The sequence below is a fragment of the Mustela erminea genome, chromosome 10 (genome assembly GCF_009829155.1).
Source record: "Mustela erminea isolate mMusErm1 chromosome 10, mMusErm1.Pri, whole genome shotgun sequence".
NCBI lineage: Eukaryota > Metazoa > Chordata > Mammalia > Carnivora > Mustelidae > Mustela > Mustela erminea.
Window position 1 is genome coordinate 78,992,481 of NC_045623.1, and position 19,289 is coordinate 79,011,769.

Here is a 19,289-nt window from a genome sequence, read left to right on the forward strand (position 1 = left end):
TTTACAAAGTAGTGGGGATACAAGTCAGCTTGATTTTTACCTTCATGGAACTCACATTTGAGTCAGAGATAATAAATGAGTAAACAGGCAACTGCTGAAATTACAATGTATATTAACTGCCACAATGGGAAAGTACAGTATTTTAAAACTACCTTTGGGGGTGCCTGGGTGGCTTAGTTGGTTAAATGTCTGCCTTCGGCTCAGGTCATGATCAAACCCCATGTGGGGCTCCCTGCTCAGCTGGGAGCCTGCTTCTCCCTTTCCTTCTGCCCCTCCCCCTGCTCATGTGGGTGTGCCAACTCTCTCTCTCAATAAATAAAATCTTTTAAAAAAGAAAATAGAACTAGTTTATAGTAGGGTTTTTATACAACCTTATAATTCAAGAACTCATTTGAATATTTATCGATGCTACATATTTATTTATCGATGCTACCAACACAAAGCCAATCCTTCTAGACTTTTTCACTTTCATTTAAGTAATGAGAAAAATCTGATCATTCTTACAAATGAAGAAACTGAATCCTTCAATCTGTTACCTACTCTCCCTGATTCTAACTCCTTTGAAAGCTGGTACCATTTCTTATCTCATGCTTTTATCCCACTTAGTGTCTGCTTTAGAATCTTTATGACAAGCAGGCATTCAGTTAACACTTTCAGTTAAAAAGAATATCAGTATTTTGCTTCCAAAACCTGTATTTTCTTGAATATAGAGGAAAAAGAGTTAAAGAAAAAAAAGTAAATAAACAGGAAAATAAAAAATAGAAAACCCCAGTAAATTAAAATGACATACTTTTAACACTTTACTAATAAGTATGGTTATAATACTGGTCCCCAACCTTTTCTAATAAATACCTTATAATCACACACTGAAAACCAAAATTTATGCCATAAAATACTTTTCAGCTACTGTAAATTAAAATAAGGTCACTGGGACGCCTGGATGGCTCAGTGGGCTAAGCCTCTGCCTTCGGCTCAGGTCATGATCTCAGGATCCTGGGATGGAGCCACACCAGGCTCTCTGCTCAGCAAGGAGCCTGCTTCCTCCTCTCTCTGCCTGTCTCTCTGCCTACTTGTGATCTGTCAAATTAATAAATAAAATCTTTAAAATAAAATAAAATAAGGTCACTGACAAGCTTCTGAGAATTTTAGTAAGTATCTAGGAAATACTGCAAAGGTACTGAAAGAATTTTTTTGTTCTTAAATATTATTCATATCCCTGTGGTTTACATTCTATAGTTATTAAGACGAGTATGACACACGCATCAAATAATGAAGTCTTTGTATACTGTCCATCTTGCCTAGTAGAATATATGTTCTGTCAGGGCAAACATCTGTTTTTATTCACCACTGTATCTTCAGTGCCTATAATGGTACTAGGCACCTGGGGAACATCAACAAATATTTGTAGGAATAAAAGGTAACCACGAGATAAATAACATAGTGGCCACAGGATAAATAAGTGGGACAGAATGAAGACAAAATTAATGTGAACTAGAGTAAACAAAGAAGGGTTTGAGGAAAATAGCTCTTGGGGGAATATGAGGGTCTAGATGCATGTGGGCGGGGATGGCCTTAATAAACAAAAAAAGATGCCAGAAATGCAAATTGATAAATGTGAGAGTAATCATGGCACAGGAGGAGGGGAAAGGTTATGTGATGTAATAATTGTAAAGAATTATATTTACCACTAAAGCTATTCAGTGAATAAAAGGTTGGATTAAGTAAGGTTAGAGCCTTTGGATTTAAATAAGATCATGCCCTAGAGTTCTGTAGTTTCATCCTACACAAAGATAACCAGCTAAGGAGGTTAATGGAGGCTGAAATTCAGTCAGCTTGCCAAGCCCTAAGTTTTGGCATGAGGCTCTTCCTCACAGAAGGGAGACCTCTGGAAGGCAACCATGTGAAAGCAGAGGTACTTTCTGCCAATTTCCATGAAGGTCCCATATAGACTAACAATAATGGGACACTGGAGGACAAGTGACTGTTTTGTTTCTAAGGGTAGTCAATAAACATTTACTGAACTGAAATGGAAGGACAGTGAACAGAACCAGCCAAGAGCTTAAAAGCACCTGAAAGACTAGTCAGGGACATTCACTCCACACCTTAAGCCTTCTCAAAATTCTAACTAGTTCCCTCAGATTTTTCCTTACCAAAATCTACTTCATAATAAAGTCTGATAAACTTAATGATACAAAAATATAAATCATGCATAAGCACTATCAATGGCATTTGTATTTAGAAGAATCAAAACTTTCAGCATAAGGAATAAAGTGCTGTCTCTGACTCAGGGATGCCTGGGTAGCTCAGTTGGTTAAGCATCTGCCTTTGGCTCAGGTCATGATCCCAAGTCCTGGGATCAAGCCCTGCATTGGGCTTCTTGCTCAGCGGGGGCCTGCTTCTCCCTCTCCCTCTTCACTCTCTCTCAAGTAAATAAATAAAATCTTTAAAGAAAAAAAAAGGAATAAAGTGGCAAATTCTGGAAACTCTGGTAGCAAAGATGAAAATGTACCACCTTACCCTATGAATTTTATATATATGAAAACCATATACATCTGTGTGTGTGTATGTATAACAATATATATGTATGTATTTGTAAATATATATATAGAGAGAGAGACAGAGAGAGAGTTATATACAGTCCTGCCAACCCTGGCACTAAATAAGGAATAGAGTTGGACCTGACAAGAGTAAGCCTGTAAGTTCTCCTGTGGCAAAGCACTTAGAAATCCTGGGCAAAGATGCCTTTATGCCAGAAATGCCTTTTACAGAACACACAGCCGAACTCTGAAAAAATAAAATCAGGATGCCTGGGTGGCTGAGTCAGTTATGCACCTGCCTTCAGTTCAGGTCATGATCCCAGAGTCCTGGGATCAAGCCCCACATCAGGCTCCTTGCTCATTGGGGAGTCTCCTTCTCCTTCTGCTTGCCCCTCCCCTCTGCCTGTGCTTTCTCTTACTCTCTGACAAATAAATAAATAAAATCTTCAGAAAATAAATCACGGGGGGGGCGGGGGGAGGATGTTTAAGTGTGAATGGACAACTGCCCTAACTTGCTAGATCATTGTTAATTTTACTAAGAGGCTTGTGTGTTCCAAGTCCTGGTTGGGAGCTGATAAAGCTTGGACTGAGGGACAGGAAGTTGACAGGCAGTGAGACCTTCTGCATAAAATTAGAACTCCTAAAGAGCTAAAAACTCGGAGGAGTGATGGCAATCTCATCCTGGGTTCTGCTGGGATAAAATAATATTTGAGAATTTATAACCTGTCTTTCAAACTTGGAATTTGCCATTAACACTATTACGCTATTGTCTAAAAACTGCAAAATGAGGAAAAAAGAAATTAAAAAGAAGGTTCTGACTGGTAACATCTCTGAATCACCTGGGAGAAACTAAGATAAAACTGATTTATAGAGACATATGCTAAGGCCTATTAGAATTCTCAGAAATAAAGCACTCCTTATTCCCACCCACCCCACCAAAACTGACTTAAAAAGTATAGGGGCGCCTGGGTGGCTCAGTGGGTTGGGCTGCTGCCTTCGGCTCGGGTCATGATCTCAGGGTCCTGGGATCGAGCCCCGCGTCGGGCTCTCTGCTCCGCGGGGAGCCTGCTTCCCTCTCTCTCTCTCTGCCTGCCTCTCTGCCTACTTGTGATCTCTGTCTGTCAAATAAATAAATAAAATCTTAAAAAAAAAAAAATCCCAAAGTATAAAAAGCACAAATACACCAGTCATTCCAGAAAATGCAGCATACACAATAAGCAGCAGAATGAGACTGCCAAGAACATCAGATAACAGAATGTACAACACAAAGACTGAACGCTAACCACGGACTTTGGTTTGTTAAAAGAAAAGAAAGAAAAGGAAAAAAAAGCAGAGGAGAGATCAGGTGCCTCTGTTAGTTAATTGTCCAACTCTTGATTTCAGCTCAGATCATGATCTCAGAGTCATGGGATCAAGTACCACTTCAGGCTCTGCACTGGGCATGGAGCCTGCTTGGAATTCTCTCTCCCTCTGTCCCATCTCCCAGCTTACAGGCTCCTGCTCACTCTCTCCCTCTCCAAAAAAAAAAAAAAAAGGCAGAGAGCAATAGGAGTGATGAAGAGAGGTAGGGAAGTATAAAGTTACAAAGTGGTATGAAGGAACCTTAAATGCATACTGCTAAGTTAAACCAATATGAAAAAATCTACATACTACATAAGTCCTAGTATATGACATCCTGGAAAAGGCAAAACTGTGGAGGCGGTGAAAAGATCAGTGGAGGATGCCTGGGCGGCTCAGTTGGATAAGTGACTGCCTTCACCTCAAGTCATGATCCTGGAGTCCCAGGATCAAGCCTGCATCAGGCTCCCTGCTCAGCAGGGAGTCTGCTTCTTCCTCTGATCCTCCCCCTTCTCATGCTCTCTTTCTCTCAAATAAATAAATAATCTTAGTTTAAAAAAAAAAAAAAATCAGTGGATGCCAGGAACTTGGAGGGAGAGGGGAAATGATGAATTAAGTTGAGAACAGGACATTTTTAGTACAGTAAAACTATTCTCTATGGTACTGTGATGGTAGTTACATGTCATATGTTTGTCAAAAACCACAGAAGGTATAATACTGAGACTGAACTTTAAAACTATGATTTTAGTTAATAATAATTAAGTAGAATAATAATAATTATAATAAGTAATAATAATAATAAGTATTAGTTCATTAATTACAACAAAAACAGACTAATGGCAAGATGTTAACAGGTAAAACTGGGGATTTGGGAGATATACCTGCGAGCTCTGTACTGTCCAATTATTCTTAAACCATTTCTGCTTTTAAAAAAAAGTCTATTAATTTTAACAAAAAGGCCTTTACCATTTTTAAAACTGGATTGTCTATCGTTGACTTGTAGGAGTTTTTCATATTGCCTAGATTCAAGTCCTTTATGAGATTTTTGGTTTGCAAATATTTTCTCCCACTCTTTAAGTTGTTCTTTGGATGGAGTTGGATGAAATCTTATTTTTCTTTTGTCACTTGTATTTCTGATGTCAAATTTAAGAAAAAATGGCCTAATCCAAGGCCTTATATATTCATTCCTGTATTTTCTTCTAAGATGTTATATTTTTAGCTATTATATTTAAGTTTATGATGTATTTAGAGTTAATTTTTATATATGGTGTTAATGGTCAAACTTTGTCTTCTGCAAGTGGATATCCAGTTGTCAAAGACTCATTCACTGAAAAGATTATTCTTTCCCTCACGAAACTGTCTTGGTATTCATATAAATAATCATTTGTCTGTAAATGTGAAGGCTAATTCCTAGATTCTAGTCCACTGATCTATTTTTTGCCAGTACCACACTGACTTTATTACTGTAACTTTTTAGTGAAGTGTGAGTCCTCCAACTTTGTTTGTTTTGTTTTTTTAAAGACAGAGAAGGCACATGAGTGGGGTGTGGCTGGCAGATGGAGAGGGAGAGAGAGAATCTTAAGCAGTTTCTAGCATGGAGCCCAATGCCAGGCTTGATCTCAAGACCCTGAGATCATGACCTAAGCTAAAATCAAGAGTCAGAAGCTCAACTGACTGAGCCATCCAGGTGCCCCTCTAACTTGTTCTTTTACAAGACTGTTTTGGTTATCTTGGGTCCCTCAAATTTCCACGTGAATTTCAAGATCAGCCTCTTAGTTTCTGCAAAAGAGGAAGGCGTAATTTTGACAAAGATAGCACTAAATCTGTTGATCAATTTGGAGACCACCTTCATCTTAACAATAGCTTTGATATGCCTCAGGGAGAAAACGCATGTGTTAGATAAGCTTCCCTCAGGCTTGTGCTACCAAGCTGCTGGCTATGAGTTCAATGTTAACGAATCAACAATATATATTAAATAAGGTGTCCTTAACAGAAGCACACATAGAACAAAATTATGTATTGATCAGCTGACAAAAATGTCATGACCAGAGTCTTGCAGGAACCTAACCACATATTTCCCCTAGGAGCAATGGTTTCAGTATTTGATTTGATTTAATTCAGTGTTTGCAGTTACCATATAGACCATAACTACCACAAATGACTAGAACTGCCTATATTTGTAGTAGCTGAGTTATAATTCTATGTCTAGTAAGTCCAAATATCTCGGTGTTCTTAGGAAAAGCTTCTACTAGCTGCTGTTTTCACTGTGTATAGACTATCATGTTTCTTTACATGGTAAGTGGTATTTTAAGTAACATACTGTGGCAACTGTGGAAATCAGATTCCCCATATCTTTAGGGTTTGCTACTGTTACTATTTGTTTGTTTAGTGACTTCCCTATTATAATTCTGTAAAGTCTGTATTCTTTGTCATACGTATGGCCACTAGAGTCTCCACCTGGTTAGCTTAATGGTCAGCTGTATGTTCAATATATTCAAGAGATTTACTTAAATGCATGAATGAGTTCCTGCTTTTGCCAAACAGCTCTGTCTGCTGAGGCATACTTTCAATATTTCAGTAGTCAGTTTAAAATTTTGCCTTTTCATTCCCTATCTGTGCAGAGAGTCTCGAGGTATATAAGAGATGAGGGATTAGGGCCATACTGGGCCATTCCTCACCAGACACATAGCTCTGTACATACATGCTACCTTATAGAATTCTAGGAATATATGAGAGGTTTTCAAGATCCCCTATGGACATCCCATATCCCAGCTTTTCTTTTCCATCTTTTGGCCAGTCTCATTAGCCTGTCTGGTAATGACTCCTCAGACAACTGTCTAAGGAAAACTATCATGTTAAACAATTACCACTGTTTCTGACAAATATATTCAGGACAGAGCTTTTGGCATGGTGAGCTGTCAGTCAAATAAAGACAACTCTGGAGAATGGAGTTTTTCAGAAAGATGCCAGAAAGATCAAATACTGGTAATTCTCTGGGGACAGGCTTTTGGAGAGTTCCAAAATCCATTCTGCTTCCTCGGTTGGCTGCTGGGCTGCTGGTTTTCATAACTACCGTAGTTTCGAAGGTGTTTGTTTTCAAGGTTACTGTGAAGCTGGGGAGGACATGAGAAACAGGGCAAGTTAAAATGCCACCAATTTCACTGTTCTCAGTGAGATTCCTCTGTTTTCCTTGAATAAAAACATCCTTGTGGTGAAGCTTTAGCTAATTTCTGGGGTTCTGAAAAAGTTAATCTTATTCACTTTCTGGTTTCAAATGCTGATGACTTGGATCTTTTAATTTCTAACTCAGACCTCTCCCTCTTAGTCTCACAGTACATGAATACTGTCTCCTTTCTTCTCCCTTTCGTCTTGTTCATTGTTATACCTCTAGTGTCTAACAGAGTACTCCAATGAATATATGTTAAGTGACTGGAAAGCAGATCTATACTATTTCTTACAATAATATGTAAATGTAAAATGATCTCAAAACAAAGTGTCTTTTATTTTTTTAAAAATTTATTTATTTAAGAGAGCGAGCATGCAAGGCCATGGGGGGGTGGGTGCCACAGGGACAGAAAATCTTAAGCAGACTATGTGCTGAGGGCATAGCTCATCATGACCCTGAGACTACAACCTGAGCCAAAACCAAGAGCTGGATGCTTAATCAACTGTGCCACCCAGGTGTCCCAATGCCTACTTTCATTTTAAGAATAAAGAAAAAAGATAACCTTGGATATTGTAGAGAATGAACCTTGGGGACAAGAATAGATGCAACTGGAAGACTTTCATAATAATCAGCCAACTGAACACCAATGGTACAACAGGCAGTCAAGTGGCATGCATAAGAGAAGGTGAGCAGAGGCAGTATTAGCTGCCTTCTTGTTTTCATGATTAGGCTGCCAAGGTAAACTAGTATTCTGGCCAGTGCCATTACTGAAATATTTTATCATTTATCTTTCTCTAGATTAGCGGTTTTCAATTTAGTATTTTTCTGATGAGTTCTGAGGCATAATGCAAAGAATGTTATTCCTAACAGACCTTTAGAACTGGGGCACCTGGGAAGGTATCTCTTCAGACCTATTTAAAAGAACTCTGCCTTAGGAGAAAAAATATTTAAATAGGCAAATCCTCAATTTCTTCATATAGCCTTTTGACCTTTAATGTATTTTTTGAGTGTACCATTCATTTCCCATATAATAAAATTAAATTATATAGATTTTAATTTTATTTTTTAATTTTTATTTATTTTTTTTTTAAAGATTTTATTTATTTATTTGACAGACAGAGATCACAAGTAGGCAGAGAGGCAGGCAGAGAGAGAGGGGAAGCAGGCTCCCTGCTTAGCAGAGAACCTGATGTGGGACTCGATCCCAGGACCCTGGGATCATGACCTGAGCTGAAGGCAGAGGCTTAACCCACTGAGCCACCCAGGTGCCCCAAGATTTTAATTTTAATTATATACTATTATTATTCCTTATTTAGGATCCATCTTAATCTTCTTATTTAAGCTACACCTGAAATTTCTATGCTCCTGTTTACTTTTTCTTCTACTCCCAAACTGAATTCTCAATGGGTCCTGTTTATATGTATTTGCTCTGTTTATCATCTATACCTAGTGATTGTGTCAATTCCCAATAGTGTTAGACTAGTGAGTAAATTAAGTCCTGTTTGTCTTTTCATTTCCCCATCACCAGAAGAAACAAACCTCTCCTGCTATGTCTATTAACATCAGACACTGAAGATACAGTTCGTTCAGGGATTAAAACTGAAATGGACTCCTACTTTAACTATGCCAAGAGTTTTACTGACAGATTCCTTGGCTTTTCATAAATAAAAGAAATGTTCCATGTTTAAAACATCATTATCCTTATATTATATGTGGAAAACTTGATCTCTGAAAAAATTTCCTCTTTTAGTAATGAAAAAAACATAGGAAACATTCACATGGGACACTAGGCCACACTAACTTTAATTAAAAACCTTTCATCTGTAAAATTAATAGCAATATCATCTCAATATCATCTCATTCAACTCTAAATGAAACTAGAATTTGAAGATTCCATTGAGTTCTGAATTTGGGGTTCTGAATTCTGGCTTTCAAGCTGATCCCCTCAATTAATCTTAATTATATGTGCCTGGCTAAATCTTCCCCAGCAGAGGTTTCCTATTACACACACACCCATTACAGTGATACCCACAGGAGCCAACACACAAGTACTTTTATTCCCAGCTGTTGCTGAAGTTAATTTGACTCTTCTCCTGAACTCAGTTGAAGTAGATGGCAAATGTGTATAGAACTCCGTTACCTTAGAACATACGCTGATTTTAAACTCCAATTAATGAACATCTAGTGATTCAACAGTACTTACTTTTCCAAAGCAAAAATTTTTTAAATTCTCTTTAATTCTGTGTCAGAATTGCAAAAGAAAACATCACTGGAGAAGAGACTAATTATAATTATGATGGTAGCAGTGAAATAATTTTAAGATGTGTGTTAAATGTTTTTACATTGATATATTTAACTAATTAATCCCAAACATTATAAAACTTTTAAATCGCACCTATACATAAATATATAAATACAAACAGAATGATATACCACTAAGATGTTTCCTATTTTAACATGGCTCACCATGTTTACCAACTGGAAATAAGCTGTACTGTACAGCCAGGAAGCAAGGAGATTTATGTTATAACCTGAGTTTGAACTCTCTAATTAGTTTAATGCAGGTAGGGCCTTGGAAACATTATCATCTTGGCCTCAGTTTCACCAGTAAAACACGAAGGGTTACACTAAATGATATTTAATGTCTGCTATACACTGGAAAATCTGCTTCTTGTAGACTAGAGGCCGGCCAACATTTTTTATAAAGTAGATATAAAATATTTACAGCTTTGTGGGCCTGGTCGTTTCTCTTACAGCTACTCAACTCTGCCACTGTAGAGTAAAAACAGCCACAAATGATAAACAAATAGGCATGACTGTGTTCCAGTAAAACTTTATTTACAAAAGCATGCAGCTGGGGTGGATCTGGCCCACAGGCCATAGTTTTCCAATCTCTGTTGTGGAAAATCAAATCACATTTCCTCTAACCCTGTTTCCTACAAACTCAACAAATTTGCTGAAAGCAATTAATTATGCTACTTCAGGGGGAAAATCCTGTTTTGTTGTCTTCTTATCAATAAACTGGGACAGGTCATGAATAAAACAAAGCCAATTACTCTCCTAAGTCCTCCCTGTTGTCCATACCTCTGCCACTCTAGTCAGTTAGCAGAACACTGCCATTCTTCTGGTCTCCCAGACCCTATGAGCCTCTTGACAGCGTCTCCGCACATTATCCTCTTAATTCGGTCCTGTCAGCAAGTCCTGTTCTTTCTCCTCTTGCTAAATGCAACCTCTTCTAAACCTAATATACCCTTTCTAAGCTTCCTAAAACACAGTTTGAGTCATTTTTACTTCCCACCTTCAAAACCTTCCTACTTTCTACAGCGAAAAATCTTTCTTTAAAGAAAAAATTATTTATTATTATTATTTTTTAATGACTTTGAGTGAGAGTGAGCGTGCACACTCACGGTGGGGAGGAGCAGAGGAAGAGGGAGCAGCGGACTACCCACTGAGCAGGGAGCCCAATGCAGGGCTCGATCCCAGGACCCCAGGATCACGACCTGAGTGCAAAGCAGATACTTAACTGAGAGCCACCCAAGCACCCCAATGTGTATTTATTTAAGAGAGAGAGAGTACATGTAAGCAGAGGAAAGGACTGAAAGGAGGGAGAGAGAATCTCAAGCAGACTCCATGCTGAGTACAGGGCCTGATGTGGGGCTTGATCCCATGACCCTGAGAGCATGACCTGAGCTGAAACCAAGAGCTGGATGCTCAACTGACTGAGCCATGAAATGACCCTCAAATCTAAGTTCTAATGCACTAGAGTCCCAAAGGACTTCCCTTCTCCCCACCCAAAAGGTCTTATTTTTCATAAGACCTCAACACGTATACTCTGCCATGGCAAGCTGTGCTCTACTGGGCCCCTATAATGTACACATTCATTTCTCCGCCTTTACTATCACCGGCAGTTATCCCAAAACCATTCTTTCTACTTATCCAAACCCTATCATCATTTCAAGGTCCAACTAAAGGATTGATTTTTATAAAGGTTATATGTCAGTCTACAAAGATTCTACACTTCTCCTGAATTTAGGGGCAGTAGCATACAGCTTAGTATTTATTTCTAGAATTGTTTCTGGCATCCAAACTAGGTAATACATATTCTTCTGTTTTTGCCAATGTCTCATACAATGCTACAAACAAATTAAGTTTTAAATAAACAAAGGCTGAGACATTAAAGGAAAAGCTGTTAATAGTACAGAATGAAGAGGAATCAATTCATGTCTAGTATTTTCACTTCTTCTGAATTCTTCTGGCATATATGAAGCGCTGGATATAACCATTACTGTAATTTAACCTGATTAAGTTTCCCAAACACAAAATATTGCAACTGTTATTAGAGGTAAGCAGTCTCTTATCTCCTTACCCTTCCCAACAATGCAAATAAATAAATTAGCATACAGGTTGATAGATAGTCCCTCATGAATGCCTATTATGCTAAGTATTCTTCTCAAATGTAGAGATACAGCAGTGAACCAACCTATGTCCCCATCCTTACAGTTTTCAGTCTAGTGGGAGGAAAGAGAAAAGCAGCAAATATGAAGTCTAGTGGAAGCAGTAATACAAACGCAAAGAAGAAACAGGCAGGTAAGAGAACAGAGAATGAAAGGGACCATTTTAGATGTATCGGTATTTATTTCTAGTAAGGACAACAGGTATTACTTGAAAAACAGTGCAGTGTAGGGGACAGCACACTATTTTAGATGGAACGGTGAGGATGGTCTCCCTGGTATGGCAAAATTGCAGAGGAATGTGAATGATGTTAAAGGAACAAGCCACCCAAAAGATCTTACAGAAGGGCATTCCAGGCAGAAGAAATGGCAATTATAAAGCTCTAAGGCAGGAATATGCTTGGTTTGTTTAAACAACAGCAAAGACAGGGTGGCTAGAGAGCAGGGAGCATTAAGTTGTACAAGATACTGTCAGAGATATTTATAGGAGATATTTATAGAAGTAGCCAGAGGCCATCACACACTGAATAAAGGCTTCTGGATTTATTCTGAAGAAGATGGAAAGCTGCTGTGTGGTTCTTATCAAGGGAATGACATGGCCCCACTTAAATTTTAAAGAGATTATTCTAGTTACTTTTGGGAAGATAAAATGTAGAGGGCAAGAGTGAAAACAAGAAGGCCAGTTCAGAGACTTGTGGATTCATCTTTGTATGCCTAAGATACCATTTGGCATATAAACCCTTAGGTATTTATCACCTAGGATAATATTTATTCTGTATCTGTTATATAATATTAGTAATCACATACCAAACTCAGGTTTGAATCTCAGCTTACACTTTCATGTAAGCACAAACTTATTACTTGATCTGAGCCTCACTTTCCTCACTAATAGAGTCGTGAGAACTGAATGTGACAATCTAAAGCATTTAGCATAGTGCTTAACATACAGTAAGGACTCAAAAAAATGAAAGCCGGTTATTCACTCCCTGCCTACCTCCACTTCTTAACAGAGACTAGACAGCTACAGACTTCATTCAGAAGAAAGCTCATTAAAACAAAGCCCTAATATCAGGAAAATCAGGAGCTTAATTATGGACATGTGAAGTCTGATATGCTATTAGCCATGCCAGTAGAGACAGTGATTAGGCAGCTGGGTATGAGTCTGAATTCAGAGCAGAGGGCTAGGCTGGTGATTTCAGATTCTGACCATAGTTGGTATTTAAAGCCATGAGTCTAAAAGAGATCGGGGAGTATGTACGGAGTGATATGCACGGATATGCATGGAGATAACGGAGTATGTATAGGTAAAAACAGAGGACACACAAGGAGAGTCTTAGAGTACTGCAACATTTATTCATCAGAGAGATAAGGAGGAAGAGCGAGGTAGAACTGAGAAAGACTAACCTGTCAAGTGCATAGAAAACCACGAGAATGTGATATTCTAGAATCTAAGTGAGAAAACTGTTAAAAGTTTAAAAGACAAGTCCGACTAGGTAAGATGAATACTGAGAAATCATCATGAATACATGAAAAATCACCACCACTGCGATGTGCTGGACTGGCAGGGGTGAATGCTGTATTACAATGTGTTCAAGGAGAGGGGCACCTGGGTGGCTCAGCACAGAGTCTGCTTGAGATCGTCTCTCTCCCTCTGCTTCTCCCTATCTTGAGCTCTAAATAAATAAAACCTTATAAAACAAATAATGTGTTCAAAGAGAAAAATGTTAGAACAGTAAACTCGGGGCACCTGGGTGGCTCAGTGGTTAAGCCTCTGCCTTCGGCTCAGGTCATGGTCTCAGGGTCCTGGGATCGAGCCCCACATCGGGCTCTCTGCTCAGCGGGGAGCCTGCCTCTCTGCCTACTTGTGATCTCTGTCTGTCAAATAAATAAATAAAATCTTTAAAAAAAACAAACAAACAGTAAACTCACACAATTTGTTCAAGAAATTATGCTGAAAGGCCAGGAGAAAAATCGGGTGGTCTCTGGAAGGGGAAGTGGAATCTTTTTAAAGATGAAAGAAAGAACAGCATAAATTCTGACAGGATGGTTTCAGCAATGGGGTCTAACTGATGATGCAGTAGAGAAAAGAAGTACTGTAGCATTATTCTTGCGGGGGTGAGAGCAGATGGGATGTGATACTGAAGTCAAGGGGAGTGCCTTGTGTAGAAGAACAGATAGTTATCATTGGTAATGAAAGCAAAGGTGTGCATGCATAGATACAGGTACCGGAACAGATGTCATAGAAGCAGCTTATGGAAATTCTCTTTGAACTGCCTCAATTTCCTCGGAGAAATAGGGAGAAAGTTCATCAATAGAAAGTGCAATGGGGCAGAAAGCATTCCAGTATTGGTTTGAAGAAAAATGACAAAGTATGAAATAGTAATCTATGAAGTAGAAAGAGAACGGCTTTAAAAAATTTAATGTGACTGACTGATACAGTAAAGACATAGAGGCAGTAAAGATTTAGGGATAATCAGGATGCTGGTTAGTCAAATTAAGTACAATTAAGGGAGAAACCAGTAGAGAAAGTGAAGGAATGATAACTTTGACTGACTATGGAAAAGCAGAGTAAGGAGGGAAGTGGGTACATGAGAAGGATGAGGGAGAGTGACACAGGTGAAGGATCAACAGATTTTTGGTCCTGGGGAATGAGGGAGGTAGAAAGAGAGTTGCATTTGGAGTAGGAAATTATATATAAAACTGTAAGCTGAAATTGTCATTAAAGTTTAAGAATTACTATGTCATAAAGCCAGACCCTTGGGATTCTTACCTTTAATAAGAAAAGTTCAGTGTACAGGTAAAATGAGAATCCATGTATCAGATCTAAGAGAATTATAGGTAGATGATGGAACACAGCTAGGAATTCCTCATCTTTCTCCATATAATTTATCAAAAACTATTAGAGAAAGCAAATTCCAACTTTTTAAAAGACAATGATTCAGGTTAAAAAAATGCAATCTGACTGATAAAATAGGTTTTTAAAAAGACTCAACTGTTCTTATTTTCCATGGTAACCAGCTTATCCACTTAGTAATAGCTCAAAATGTATTCATGGGTTCTAAAGTCCTACACTTCTCTGCTTACACTTACATATATGAAGTGACTTAAACTACAGCTAAGCGCCATTCTATTTAGTTTATCTTTTGATGTAATAATTTCTACATTCCCCAAACACAGAGAAATCAATTTAAAAAAATAACTTTACATTTAAAGATTTCAAAGCAAATCACTGCCCAAACACATAAATACCCATCTGCATATTCTCTACTTTTCGAATCCACCTACAAAATAAACTTTATATTCCAACCGCTGAACAGTTATATGCAATTAAAAATGGCACTTTTAAGTAGTCAGAAAAAACATGAGTCTTGGTTTCCATCCTGCCCTACAACATTTATCAAAATCTACTTAGTAACTGTGAACGACAAGAGTGGTTATTTGCTTTACTCACCTCCTTGATGGCATCTTCATTAGGGAGAATGGAACATAAGCATGTGATATAGGCTTGCTGAAAAGATGACACATTTGAAATTTCTTTAGATTCTGCACACAGTTTTGATAAAGCAGTGGCCTGAGGGATGCAGTTAGATTTCAACAAGTGTTTTATTCGCATCTGCAGAAAGGAAGGTCCTTCTTGTGCAATCAATTTATTGACTAGAAAAAAGGAAAAATAAAAATTTGGTAACATTACCTCATAACACATCAAGGTTAAGTTCAAAGTGATCAAAGTTTGATACCTTCTGTTGCTGGTTAGTTATATCAGCTGAGTAAAAGTTCAGCTGATATAATTTGGGAAATTTATTCTGATCTCAATACTCATCTAATAGAGCATAGAGCAAAATAAATTAAATTTGCTAATGATTCCCACCTTACTGAGTAGTTTTATTCTGAACACCAAAACTCTTAATAAAATTACTAACATTTTATCAAAATTAATTATTTGACTTTCTCCTCCCTCTCTTCTGATTAGGATATTAAGAAATACGGAAAGGATCTGTAAGCACAAGTGCAAGAAAAAGAAGTAACCCATGGAACATTAACAACTACCATGTGAACACTTTTATGAGGTACCAAGCTTTAGGCTGAATGTTTCTATGTACCTTTCATTTATTCTTCACACCACCACCAAGGCAAGTATTATTATCCCCACTTTAAGGTTAGGAAAATTAATATTCAGAGAAATTAGGTAACTTGCCAAGGATTCCAAAGCCAGTGGTGTTCTTTCCTCTAAACCAGGAATTTCTCAAAGTGTGTTCCACCGACCAAAAGACCTGAGAGATAGTCCTAGAAAAAAAAAGGATTCCTTGGTCAAATCTCTGAACAGTCCTGCAATAAAGAAAACTGTTCACTTTTATTTAACCCAGTGTCTCCCAAACTGATTTGACCAGAGAACCCTTTTACACATATTATTAGTACAACGTAAAATATATGTTCCTGGTTCAGTACACACTTTGAAAAACGCTGCTCTGAGCAGTACTAAGTATTAGGCATCTGAGCACTGACTTTTACCGTGTTCAGACAATCCCTCAATTTATGAAAAGCAGATACTCAACAAGCATAGGACATCATTACACACCATTATTTAAAGAATAGAGGTGAGAATATTATATGTCAAGGCAAGTCAGGAACAAATTGCTTTAGGTGTTTCATCTAAAATAGTGCTTCTCAAACTTGAAAGTGCCGTCTGAATAACCAGGGGTTATCTTGTTAAAATGCAGATTCCAATTCAGTAGGTCTGGAATGGGACCCGAGATTTTGCTTTTCTAATAAGCCTCTCAGATGATAACCATGCTGCCTTGCCCACAGGCCATATATGGAGTAGAAATCATTAATATTAATGATAAGCCACTGCAGGGAGAGCCACTGGCCCAGTCTTAGCTACATCAAAACTAACTGCACAGTTTTTTTTTTTTCAAAGTTTTATTTAAATTCTAACTAGTTGATCTTCGTCTCTTGAGCGTTGGCCCCCTGCCTTCTTCTCTTTCACAGTGAAGTGTGGAATAATCGTTCATCTCTAGGTATAGGAACTGCTGACCATTCCCAGCATATGATGACCCCAACATGACCATCATGCAATGGACACCGTACGGACCCCACCCCTGGCCCCGAAAATGAAAAGTCTGTGCACAATAAGTTGGCATCAGGTCATGGCCGAGTATGGGGAAATTTTAGGCTTAGGTATTTTTACAGAATTAAAAGTTCTCTAAGAACTCTTGATACGGGGCAAAGCCTCTCTCGGACAGCAACAATACATGTTTCAAAGCAACTTTTAAAGGTTAACGGGGCTACTATAAATAAGAACAGCTCCTTAAGCTGAGCACGGCCTCTGTAATGGAGGACCAACTCTGGGGTTTGTCAGAGGTTGTTACTAAACTGAAACCAAGGTTCCCGGACTGAGGAACGTTAGATTTAGAAGTATGGAAGAGAACAGGAAAGAATGTGAAACACTGCCATAAACAAGGTAAAAAGGTATATCTTGCTTCTCTTACTATCTGAGGTCTAGTCAGGTCTGCTCTGGTCCCTTTACATACTGAGGACAATTCAAATGTCTTTAAAGAAAAAGAAGGGGAACTACAACTCCTCTGGCTCCCCAAATTTGCCCTTTAACTTCTTAAGTTGGACACAACAAAGAGGAAGGGCTCCCTCTTACCCCTGACTAGGAAATTCCACCACCTTGCCCCCTTTGCCCTCCACTTAGTCGATTCTTACTGGGGGCTATATCTAGCAAGCAATACTTCATGGGACCATTTCCTAGGCTAGAAGTTGGCTGTAAAGATTACATGTGTTGCAAGTTACTTAGACCATGATGGACTATCTTTACTGTCCATCAATGTCCTCTACTAACTACTTAACCTATAAAATTGGACGATTTCCCCTTTGTAAAACTTCTAGTGTTTTCCATGGGTTAAAAACAGCAGGTTCTTCAAGGCAAGGTAAAATAAGGCATGACCTTTATGGCACAGTCTTTAGGTCCATACACCGGTACCCACGGTAGTCTAGCAGGGAGGAGGGCAGGCCTCCCTCCTATAGGGACATATATCAGTGGCAGTGGTCACAGGGATTTTGTTCTGGGGACACCTCGGGTTGATCTGACACCAGGACCTCTGACATCCTGTGTGGGATGCTACCTGGGAGTCAGGTAGATTTTCTAGGTCATGAACCTTCTGTTCTGTTCCTAAAGACTATCCTTTGGGGTGCCTTTTAACCCACTGGAAATGATTTGGATTGCCAAATTTAGGTAACGACTGATCTGGGATCTATCAGTTAGATCTCTTCTAGGGCAAAGAGACCTAGGTTACCTAGGGTATTTTCATTGCTCTATACCAGCACTGTAACAGCCTCTTGCAGAACGTGTTTGGCTAGTAAACTCCCTCCTGACATACTGCATGATAATTACCTAAATCGGCCTCCTCTGAGTAAACCCACGTTACTGGAGGAAAACACAGGCTATCCCAGACAAAGGGGCCTCCTGACTCCTCTCTGTTTTTAACAGATGTAGGTGCTTCTTCCTCACTTATTTCCCAAGTTAATGGCTATAACTGGAGCCAACTGTGGTTAGTCTACCTGAGGATGAGGACTCTAAGGCATATTCCCAAACAGCTGCTGAAACTCCCTTTCTTTTGGGGAAATTCTGTCTTCTGTAGCCTGACATAGACCGTATATTCCCCCTTCTTGGCAGGAAAACATGGCACTTGTGCCTCTGTTGGAGCTGATGAGCTCTAGAACCAGGAATCCTTTCTTCTCTGCCTTCTGGCAGCGCTTTGCCTCTTTTGTTTCCCCCTCCCTTTTCTCTTTCTGCACCACCTTGGATGCAGCCTGCATTAACTGGCTTCCAGACCATCCTTGGTGCCTCAAGCACCATGGCTCCAAGATTCTCCGTTCACTATCAAGGAGCAAGAAGAGCGCCCCCTGGACCTAACACCACTCACTCTAGAATTCCCCACCCGTGTCTCAGGTAAAAACTGACAATGGGGAATATCCAGATGGAACATAATTCAGTATTTAAAGTTAAGTTAAAATAGTTAAGTTAAAGTTGTCAGTTTAATTAAGATAGACACGTATTTAAAGTTACCAGCGCTGAATATGAAACATCTATTCCACCAAAATCTACTGAAGGCCAAATAAGTTTGTTTTCTCCGCTGCAATTTTTAACAAAAACGTAACTTAAAATGATGGTTAATTGCCTGTCTCAAAGTTTTCATGGATAATTGTTAAAATAGCTTTCAAAGTCTTTAGTAACCTGAAACTTTAAAGTTTTGCTAGGATGGCAAATGGGATTAAATTCACTGGACATCTAGGTTTTTTCCAAATAGGATAAGGTCCTAAATCATTGATTACTGGACATAGGTTTCTGCTTTTCACTACTTACTGAAAAGAAACTAAGGATATTTAAGTCTGCTGGTAAATATGCTTTGCACTTAACTGATTGACAAATTTGCCGTCTAAAGTTTTGGTGTAACGATTCAGTACTGGTTACTACTTAGTCTTCACTGGAGACTAAGATTTCTAAGAGTGCAAAATTTGGCAACTCTGTATGTAGAAAAGTAGGAGATGTACAAGAAAGATAAGGAATGGAAATACATTTTTGCTGAAGGCAAAAAGAAGATAACTTTGTCCTAGGTAAGATTAGTTGTTTGGAAAGAGATGGTTTGGGACAAAATGTGAATGCAAAAGGAAGTTGTAGAAAGTCTGTGAAGGAAAAATTTTTGGAAAGGAATTTTAGGTGTGGTCAGGACAGACTAAGATTAAAATAAAGGGATTTTGTGAGTAGATTGGTATAAGACTGAAAATCTGCTA

General features: G+C 38.6%; 1 protein-coding gene across 1 annotated transcript in view; it reads right to left on the minus strand.

Moving 5' to 3' along the window:
• RLF (RLF zinc finger) overlaps positions 1-19,289 on the minus strand; it is a 94,158-nt gene that overhangs the window by 28,250 nt on the left and 46,619 nt on the right. The window contains exon 5 of the mRNA XM_032361635.1: positions 14,944-15,146. Within this exon, the coding sequence (XP_032217526.1) occupies positions 14,944-15,146 (203 nt within the window). The remainder of the gene's footprint in view (positions 1-14,943; positions 15,147-19,289) is intronic.